Source organism: Gastrolobium bilobum, unplaced genomic scaffold (genome assembly GCF_033153095.1).
Source record: "Gastrolobium bilobum isolate Gb01-03AN ecotype WA unplaced genomic scaffold, APGP_CSIRO_Gbil_v1 utg12345, whole genome shotgun sequence".
NCBI classification, from domain to species: Eukaryota; Viridiplantae; Streptophyta; class Magnoliopsida; order Fabales; family Fabaceae; genus Gastrolobium; species Gastrolobium bilobum.
In genome coordinates, this window is record NW_026898413.1 from 38757 (window position 1) to 49738 (window position 10982).

Below are 10982 nucleotides of genomic sequence, written 5' to 3' on the forward strand. Positions count from 1 at the left end.
ATAGAATGCAGAAATTCGAGCCAACTTCTGCATAATCCCAAATTTAAAGTTCCAAAAGCGATTGGGAGTCCAATGACTCCCTAAACAGATAATCACCAAGAAGTTATGAACCCAAAAACACATTCTTTTACTCAAATGGTTAAAGTTCCTCTTTTTAATTGATTAAACAAGCTTTAAACTCCAAAATGAAAAAGAGGTGATCATGGTATACCTCAAAGGCTCACAACTCCGAAAACGAGACACAAATAGAGCACTCTTCACAGTACCAAGGTTCAGACTAAAGCAAGACACAAAAATGGCACACCAAGCTTGGTCTTTTAAGCCAAAAGATCACTTCTTGGCACCACAAAATGCCATGACAAGGTCTCTCCCTCACAACTCAGCAACACAGCCTCAAAACACTCTCAACCAACAACATCAAAGACTCAGAAATGCTTCTCAACTCACCACCAAGGCTACCTCACACAATACACAAGTGTTTAAGTGGCATGAACAAGGAGAATGGTGACACCTTTGGCTCACAAGAGGGTAGGAAGGTGAAGGTGGCAATGGGAGGCTCAAGGCTGAAGAGAAATCAGCAAACACTCACGTAGGCACATCACACATGGCCAAGGGTTTTGTGCAAAGATCCTACTTATAGTCCATTTAACTACCAACACACAGTATTAACATTAATAGCTATGCTTAGCATTTTAATCCCAAACTCAGGATTCTTAAACTACACAATTTTAAAAGAATTATCATATTTTTATTATATCTTTTCGGAGCACCTTTCTGGTACGCGCTTTTCATAGCTAGTATCAGTTCCTGGTACCAGTCCTCATTATTTGGACTTGAAATTCGTTTTATAAGTCCTATATATTATACTAGTAATTATTATATACTTATAATTATTTTTCGGGATACTTTTTCGATACGCATTTATACCGACTAGCAGAACCGGTATCTGCACTTTTCTTCCGAAAAGCGACTTTCAGCATAATTAACCACTTACTATATTTATATAAGCCTTATAATAATTATTAGGGTCAATTATGGAATCATTTCCTATTTTTGCATAATTAATTAATTAAATTTCTTAATTAACGGTGTGGGTTCTTACAGGAACAGTGGTGCATCTAGGACATTCCCATACAATTCCTCTTGTCTCTTTATCCTTCCACTGCTTGATGAAGTTCTTCCATATATGTTGTACATAGAACCTGGGATGTGAACCTGACATAATTTCCTTCAAGGCTGGGACAAGTCCCTGTATGTGAATGACAGTGAATAAAAATTAAAATACAATCTCAAATCAACAAGAATAATATCAGCATGTATAAGGGGAATTTACAGTGCTGGATTTTTAAGTGACCATATTAAAAGAACTGTTGCAGGGACCAATTTGTACCCCCGATAAAATTGTTAGGGACCAAAATGGTCCCTTATGTTAAAGAACAAGGACTAAAATGGTCCTCGATAATATTTGTGGGGGACTAGTTAAGGTTATTAAACATCATTAGACAAGGCAAACAGAACACACATACCACATGATTTCATACACCAGATTCTGCATGACATTGGCAGCAACAGAGATGAAAATATTGTAAACAATCCACAATATTCAATAAGATCAATGACAACAATGGCAACAACAGAAGCTTGCTTGCAAATATTCATTAACAGCAAGGCAATGGCAACAACACAGAACACACATACGAAGGACAGCAAACAGAATACTACATGATCATCAATGACAGCAACCGGAACAAACTTGGCAATCCAAAATATTCATTAACATCACCAAACAGAATTACTAAGGACAGCTTCATCAACAACAGGACTATGACAAAATATTCATTAACAACCAAAATACAATTAAGTATGGCAATTCTATGTGAAATAAATAATTGGAAGCACAACCAGAAAAACCTTACCTTCTGTTGATTCGAAATGAAGTTCCAACCAAATACTGCATGGTCCCTTAAATCTTCCTGTAATAATGTCAGAAACCACTTCCAATTATCCTTCGTCTCACTATCAACCATGGCATATGCAATCACATAGAATTGTTTGTTTGCATCTTCACCCACAACACTCAATAATTAACCTCCATAATAGCCCTTCAAAAAGCATCCATCCATCCCAATTAAGGACCTGCATCCAGCTTTGAATCCCTTCTTACAAGCATCAAGGCAGATGTACATTCTGTCAAATATTGGCAATAATTGTGGAATAGGTTGGGGGTAACTTGCAATTTGCAACTGGAGCCAGGGTTGCTCCTCAAATATTCTGCCAAATATTCCCTTAATCTTCCATATCGCTCCTTCTCACAACCTTCAATGGTCCCCTTTGCTTTTTTCAAAGCCTTATTTACTTTCTTCATATCCAAATGCACATTGTATTCCTCCTTCATGTGCTCAAATGCCTCTGTCTTTGTCATCTTGGGCTGTGTTAGTATTCTCTTCTCCAATTTCTTGGCCACCCAATCTCTTGTAGCCCTTTTATTCTTGAAGACTCTGCAACATGTATGAGTCTCTTTAAAAGTCTTAACTTGGAATGTGCTTTGTTTACTGTTCCAGGCATAATACACCATCCATTCACAGTCTTCTACACTGCATTTGGCCCTTACTCTCACCTTGTCATTCTTAACCCATACGAAGTTCCTCCCAAGACTGATATTGTAATCTTTTACTGCACACTTAAATTGGTCCTGATTCATAAACTCCATACCAAGTTCTAAATAGACATGTCCAAAAGAAGCTTGCTCATTGAACTTTGGCATAACAGGTCTAACATTCTCATCATCATCACTTGAAGGAGGAGTCCTCAACTCCTCGGACAGATAGGTATATCCTTCTTCCTCAAATGACATCATGGCTTCCTCTTCATCAACTTCTTCAGATTCAGAGTCTTGTATTGGGGCATCCTTCTTGACTGTCTTCCTCCTTGGGGTCTGTTTTGCAGGTCTTTCTTTCTCTACAATTGGCACTGACATATCATCATCATCGTCTTCTGAATCATCCTCAACACCAGGTGGGGGAGGCTTGTAAACCTCATCCTCTGCACTCTCATATGAATCTGAGTGTGAGGTAGCATGGTCATAATCTGCATTATCTTCTTCAGACCCATAACCAGTATCCTCTGCACTGTCTTCATCATTGTCCGAATTGATCCCATCATCACTTTCTGCATTTAGGTCATCAGCAGCCTGTGCATGGTCTTCATCCAAATTCATCCAATCATCACCTTGTGCACTAAGGTCATCAGCAGCTTGTGCATGGTCTTCATTTTCCTTGACCCCAACATCACCTTGTGCACAACCTTCATGTGATCTGACCCCATCATCAACCTCTTCATGGTCCTCATTATGTGCTGAATTAATGATATTATCCTCTTCACTGTCATGTGTAGGTGAAGCAAACTGGGGAATTGAGATGCAGCCCTCAAAGTAGACATGTATCTCATTGTCATTCCCTAAAGCAGCCTCACACATAGCACACACATCTAAATCTGTACTAAGAGGTCTCAGCCCCAGATCCAAATCGGGTACCCCAGGCTGTAGCCACATCATCATCTTGCATTTTTCATACCCATATTGCTTAAATAGGGTGTCAAGGTCACGGATATTGCAGTAGTCAATGTCCATCTTCGGCAATGAGTCAACCCTTCCATATATATAGGTCATCACTCCATCTTCATCTTTGACAAACATACCACCGTGATGATAAACATTAACTATGTATTCGGACATCTGTCAAAACCAAAAAACCAATCCTATCATCAAACCATGAAGCCACAAACTTTGAAAGTGTTAAACAATACATAGCAATAAAAAAGCAACCTTTTTTTATTGATGCAGACATGTATTCCAACGATTAACATGGGGTTTTTAAATGTTTTTAAATAGGTCAACCATGGCAGGGACCACACCACCCGGTTGTTACTTTCTTTTAAAACAATACCCTAAATGGAAACATGGACCACAATGTTCCACTTCGTGCATAAAAAAACAGGCATTAAACAAAAGGGAAACAACATGGGGACCACAAGCATTAAACAAAGGATGACAAACAACAATATAAAAATGTTTCAACATATAAATACTCATACCTTTTTGAACGGTATGCTCAGCCTCACAAAGTCTCCCAAGTTGTCTTTGTCTTCCACTGGTTCCCTTCGATTCTGGAAGGCGTTCGCAATATTCCAAACGCAGGCACCAGGGTTTACTCCACGGTCTTCTTCCTTCTTTCTCAACAATGAAGTGTCGATGTTAGAAGAGGGGGAAAAGGTAAAGTGTCCAACAGTTAGGTGAGGGGCAAAATTGGGTTTTACAAAAAAAGGGTTGTCCAAGGTGGCTGAGTTTCAACAAAACGACGTCGTCCAAGATGTCCACGTGGGCTTCAGCATGTTACTTAACGTGACACATCAGCACCGTCACTCACACCGTCAATTTTGGTTTGACAGAAGGACTAACGTGGGTCCTGTTTCACATTGTTGGGGACTATTTTACGAGTTTATTTTTCTTAGGAATTAATTTGGCCACCGCATTTTTTGTCAAGGACCAATTTGGGTCTTCACTCAGAAAATAAAATTCCTATAGACTTTTCAATTTTCAAGCCATCTTTTCTTTTTTGTTTTTAAATTTCAAGCCCCAAAAAAATCTAAGTTTGCAAGAAAGTTTGCTTCTTTCTAGCAACACCAGGAAAGTAACTCCATAAATAACAAATATTGTAATCGTTAGATTGACGAATATTAACAGTTAAGATTTGATAGTAAAAATAAAATAAAAGTAATAAGTATAGGGGAAGGATATTGTAACAACCAAGTTGTGTTACTACCAATCAATCTCACCATTAGATCGATTACGTTGATCCAACGATTATATTTATTTCCATCTTTGTATGGTCATAATTTTTCAAATTTAATACTTTATATTTATTTTCACCTTTGTATGGTTATGATTTCCCATATTCAATGATTTCACTTTAAATATGGAGAATAATAATCATACAAAGATGAAAATAAATATAATCGTTGGATCAACATAATCGATCTAACGGTGAGATTGATTGGTAGTAATATGGTAGTAACACAACTTGGTTGTTACAGTATTCTTCCCCATAAGTATAACCTCTCCTTTTTAAATAAAGGAAAATTTAAATTAACAGAAATACTTGTTGGCTCGACACATTCAAAAGTAAAACAAACATAATTTATTATACGATTTATTAAAAAAAAAAACTTCTATTATAATTAAAATTAAAAGGGAAAATTTTAAAACGCATTAGAATTGAATCTGGGCAGTGTCCAGGTTTTTAAACCCATGTTACGCGGTAGCTCTTTTAGTTAAAATTTTAAGGGTAAAATATTTGTCATTTGAAAAAGATATATATTTGTATTATTTCAGTCAAAATTATTGTATTTTACAGTGAGAAAAATGATTACACAGTAAAAGTCATGATGAAAGAAAATAAGAAATTTTTTTAATTTAAATATTAAATAAAATACAATAGTTTCATCTAAAACGATTGTGTTTGAGAGGATAAATATTTTCCCCAAATTTTAAATATCAAACCAATTCATATTTTGAAACTTTCCAAAACAAAACTTTATCTATAAATCGAATTACATATCCTTTTATGACCTGCTACAAACTAGTGGTTGTTTATGGAAAAAATACTCCTCTCTGGTTGGTGTTTCGCTTTTTCTGGCTAAAATGATATGCTATGAACACAAACAGCTTTAAACAGACAAGTTTGACCTCATGAGAGTGCCATTTGCTAACGTCATTCATGTAAATTAGTATTACCTACCATCCCCAAAACGACAACAGAAGAAAAACGCATGGCATGGCTTTTTTTTTCATTTTTTAACTAGTGCAATCGAGCACATTTATGCTTTTGTAACTTTTTATAATTCATTTAGTTTAAAGTGTATTGTAATTTTAATCCTATAAAATTCAAGAAAAAAATACGGGCAACACTTGCACCCTTTACAAAAATAAATCAGTTTATATTATTACATCTTTATCAATGGATAGCACCAATCAACCAGACTGTAGCCTACTTTATCATTATACAACTCGGATTTGTGTTTTTTTTTTAGTCTTTGTACGAGATATTTCTATAAGCATTGTGGTAAAACTACGTCCTCAAGTACAATTATGACTAAGGCCCCCTCAACAATCATCAATTCAATGACATACTGGTTGAGAAAAGTTAACTATACAATTGAAATGCTCTCTACTGCCACGCACAATCCTTCTACACTCATTTATAATGCATCAATTCAATAAGGAGCGACAAATATACCTCATTAAAATTCTGTGTGAAAACTTTCATAACTATGGGGTGAAAACAGAACATAACGTGAAAATGAATACATTAGAGTTCTTGTATACAAAAATTACAAATAAACTATTTGATTTATTGTCTGTGTGATTGAAACCCCCGCTAGCTTATATAACCTTAATGTTGTCGCGAACAGCTACAAGTTGGCTTTCTGTGTAACACCCAATAAAGAAAATAGCATCTCATATTAGCTTTTTTCAACTTATTTTTCAGCACATGAAAATATAAGGCACCGATCCTATCCATGTTTGCCTACTTACTTTATTGCCTGTACAAAAGAAACTCAAGCAATTTGATCTGTTTCGTCTGACTTTGGCATGCTTATACACTTGCATTTAGCTCGTTTTTCACCCAGAGTCTGCATAAAGTAACTAAAAATGTTAGTGCACTTGCGAACGAGTCATTAATTGTATTGCATGGCGTTGAATATGGGCAACTGAATTAGCTTCTCCTTTTAAGTACCTTGAATTGTTTCTGAAGATCTTTAATATACTCTACAGCCAAGTCCAACATTTCTGCTGTGCTGGTTTGCTGCAAATAATAATTAAAAAAATATATTAATCTTCCAAATACAAAATACACTATAATTCCAAGGGCAAATCAACTTGTGTGATGAATCTGACCTTGTCCATGTTTGGAACAAGCTCTTGCAATTTTCTCATTCGTTCACTGATCCGAGTTCTTCTCACCTGAAAAGAATTATTTGTTAGTATAATCTTTTACATATCAGTTCATGAATTCAACATAATAATCTATTTCTCATAGTTTTGGTAAGCGAACATACCAAGAATTATAGTATTCCATTCTAATTCGTACACCCTCACAGTACCAGATGTTTTAAAATATATATATCCTTACCCTTTCGGCAATGCTTCGAGGATGAGTAGCAAAGCCTCTCTTTGCTCTGATTTTACAAGGAACAGAATCTGGGAACTGAAGAAAATTCTCCATAGCAAACATCTCCGATGATGCTCTTGGCAAACTCAAGTGATGTGATAGTGTATGAACTTGATTTCCTAGCTCTTCATTCTGAGTATATAACAGCTAATTTGTATTAAGAACAAGAAATGAAAACTCAAAAAGTGTAACAATAAAATAAGAAAATTGAACATCCCATATACCTGAGCATCAGAAAGCAACTTATCATTAATATTTCGCTCTCTTTTTGAGCCAATGAGTTTATCTGAGAGGTGTGATGTCTCATTCCAAGAACCATAAGGGAATCCAGGACTATAATATTGAGAATCACCATTGCTACCTCCCTGTCTCCGGTCATCAGGGCTAGTTGCCCCTATGCTCTCGCTCCCCATTTTGGAGTCTTGTGATTGTGATAACATTCCCAAGGAAGAAGGACTTCTTGACGAGAAGCTAATTTGGTTCTTCAATCTATTCATAGATAGACTGAGTTCACCATCACTGCCATTCACCCCACCATAGTTTCCAACACCTTTCATAGTATCATACCCTGCAATTTACAATGCATAAACTTCTCAGTAACCGTTAAAAAAGAAAGAAGAATAACATAAGAAGGAGGGTCCGACTGCCAAGAGTTTATAGATCCTCAAATTGAAGTTAATACAATTGTACGAAGCATATAAGTTTAAATTTTCAATGTTGTGTCTCTAACAACACCACACCCTTAGAAAGTGATTGAAAAAAGGTCAAACCATGAGAGAATAGTAGTGAATACCACAAATGCCAAAAATACGTAAATTTCACTCTCTCAACGTTGGAAATCGACAATCACATAACACAAATCGGAAAATGAAAAGAGAAGGGGAAGAAAAAATAGACACGGTGATTTGTCCTGGTTCACCTAATGTAGACTATATTCACCTCATCCACTAATTACAAGTCACTCGGTTTACAAAGGAATATAAATAAGATTTAGAAAACCCTAGCAACAAAGCTATTCATAGCTTTCTACTGACCCCGTCAACAAGAGTCTTCATCTAAATGCGAAATATGAGTCATACCAATACTCGAGCAATGATAGAGTCAGAAAATTTTGAAAGAAGTGGCGAGGAAAGCAAAATTCACGTTAGGTTAGGGCAATACAATAAAGTGTCAGATTTGAAGAACTCTTCGAGATTTTTGCATACTCGAGAAATTATAAGGACAAAGTGGAGCAAAAGTTTAATAAAATTGAGGGAGGCGATCCCCTTCCCTAGCTCCACTACTGCTGAAGAGTTTAAAAGGTTTCATCTACCTCCCGTGTATACACAATTTGGATCATCAAATTCTAAACAACAATAAATTGGATAAAGATGTCTCCATTGTATAAAAACTAACTAGTCCAAAACCTTAAGGGCATCAGATGAAATACTCATAAAAGGTTTTATATCTAACCACCTTAAGGAAATCATTGTTATCTAATTTCGTGAGCCTAGCTACTACTATCTACCACAAATTTTATTTCGTTCAGCATAAAATATATTTCATAGCTAAAAAAAAGAAAAGAAAAAGACATAATAAAAGTGGTCTAAATGAAATCAATGAACAAAACCAGTACAAGCAGCAGAACATAACAAGTAAAGTACCATTCTGAAAGGAGATATTGTTGGAGAAATGGCCAGAAGGGAAGCTACTCTGCCTAAGAAGATGGGAATTAAAGCTTCCACGAGGATCCGTTGAAATAGAGTTATGCCTCGGATAGCGAGAGGGTTTGCCAGAAGAACTATACCCTTGTTGGGAATTCATTCGACTCAGAGGTGGTGACGATGATGATTCGTTGGGTGATTTATTATTACAAGGCACGAATTCTCGTAAGCTAGCCGAAGCTGAAGCTGTATCTGTATCGTTGCTGCTGTCACCGGAATTCAAGAACCTCAAAACTAACCTCTCTGGTTCAGAATCCTCCCAGGGGTTAACCTTATTAGAAACACCTTCGCCTTGTTTGAAATTTGCAAGAACTGGACTAGGTGCTGACCGAAAGCGAAGTAACCCAGAATTTGGTTGGTGCTGTTGGACATGATAACGGGAATTCGAATCCATAGTTAAATGCTTTTTCTGATTGATTATGTTTCTGTGCACTTTGAAATATTAAAAAAAAGAAAAAAAAAAAAAAGTCAAGGTGATAGGTGATATCAGAAGCTGGGGAATCAATATGGAAAATACCGAGAGAAAATAAAGAAAGAAAGAAACTTTCTAAAGATGGGTGGAAGAGGGTAGGATAAGATCTTTTATAAGAAGCAAATTTTCAACCCTTGCTTGCACAAAACTCAAATAGGTCTATGTTGTGCAGAAGTAGCAAAATAGATATACAAAGAAGCAGTGAAAAGGACAAGCTAGATATGTAGGCATAGAGATAAACAAAGATGAGAGATAGTACAGCTTCAGATTAATTTGCTTTTTGAAAGAAGAGGGAGATCTCGTGAATGAGAGGTAGAGGTAGAGATAGAGAGAGAGAGAGAGGGGAAGTGTAGAGTGGATACAGAGAGAGAGAGTGGAAGAGAAAGACACAGAGAGAGAGAGAAAGACAAAGAATGCAATATTTATCTTCCGTCTCGTGCATGTTCAGCCAATAAGAGAGTACAGAAAGACATCAACCTGCGTCACAGGCCAAATATTATTGTAACAGTTCTTAGGTCACTTGATAATTCCAAGCAAAGAAAACATTACTTAATTGCTCAGATTATTTAATTTATTTCATATTACAAATTTAATTTTTATGATAATGATTATACTTTTAGTTAGTTGAAATAATGTATTAAAATTTTAAGTGCGTAAGAATTTTTGAAAATGAATAGTGATTTCTTTGTTTTTTAGTCAAATAGGAAAGGTAAACAACACAAAAAGCAAGACAGAGAATAGTGCTTTCTTTACTTCTTTTATGGGTCCTTTTTTTTCTTTTTCTGAAAAAGAAAAATTTTCATGTCATCCATTATAATTATGTATTTCAAAAATTATATAATTATAATATTAAAATTATTTTTTTTCATGTGTTAAGTAATGATATTTTTAATAGTTTATATTATTCTCTAACATACTCCTCACGTAAGAACTATTTGAACTTAAAACATGGATTTTACATAGATCCAATTTTTTGGCTACTGCATGCTTATTTCAATTCCATTAGAAAGTGAGGGCAGTGATAATCGAAATCGCGGCCTTGTGGTTACTAAAACTCTGATATCATATAAAGAATAAATTTAGGTGATGATATTTTTAATAATTTATATTATTCCTTAACACAAGTCAACAACTTCTGAAAAAAAATAGCTTTAATATTATAACTATGGGTTATATTTATCCCATATTACATAAGAGAAGCCAATTTCTTACACACACAAAAGAGAGGTGGATCCTACCTCTATTTTTTTCTCTCTTCTTACCTGTGGGTCCCACTTATAATTTTGTTTCTACTACACGAGACAATTTTTTTCCTACAACATAAGAAAATTATTTCTCTATGACTACATACTCTAGGTAACATGAGACTAATTTTTTTTGCACAGAAGTTGATTACCCTTCTTTTATATGTTTAAATTTGATTTGCCAATATTACTTCATTTTATAATAATCATCATTTAATATTTTTATTACATATGCTTGGTTTTTTTTTTTTGGTAGAAACATGTGCTTGGTTTTAATTCAAGTATAATAGTAATTCGTTCCATCAATGTATTATTTTATTAATATTTATTTTTT

The 10982-nt window shown here is 35.1% G+C and overlaps 1 protein-coding gene across 2 annotated transcripts; it reads right to left on the bottom strand.

The window, feature by feature from the left end:
• Nucleotides 1-6313: 6313 nt before the first annotated feature.
• On the bottom strand, nt 6314-9748 carry LOC133316026 (transcription factor bHLH130-like). Of its 2 annotated transcripts, XM_061517720.1 has the most exons (7): nt 8873-9748; nt 7454-7797; nt 7191-7361; nt 6956-7021; nt 6795-6863; nt 6593-6690; nt 6314-6483 (listed from the first exon to the last, which is right to left on the bottom strand). In XM_061517720.1, the coding sequence occupies exons 1-6, from the start codon at nt 9324-9326 to the stop codon at nt 6616-6618; spliced, it is 1179 nt and encodes a 392-aa protein (XP_061373704.1). In that variant the 5' UTR covers nt 9327-9748; the 3' UTR covers nt 6314-6483; nt 6593-6615. The 2 variants fall into 2 exon arrangements, with proteins under 2 accessions (XP_061373704.1, XP_061373703.1); XM_061517719.1 differs by having other exon boundaries at nt 6314-6690.
• Between the last annotated feature and the right edge of the window lie 1234 nt (nt 9749-10982).

Coding starts and splice junctions, on each gene's coding strand:
- LOC133316026 (XM_061517720.1), bottom strand. CDS start 9,326: ATGGATTCGAATTCCCGTTATCATGTCCAACAGCACCAACCAAATTCT. Junction 7,022..7,190: donor CTCGAAGCATTGCCGAAAGG/GTAAGGATATAT, acceptor AATTCTTTTCAG/GTGAGAAGAACTCGGATCAG. Junction 6,864..6,955: donor TTGTTCCAAACATGGACAAG/GTCAGATTCATC, acceptor TATTATTTGCAG/CAAACCAGCACAGCAGAAAT.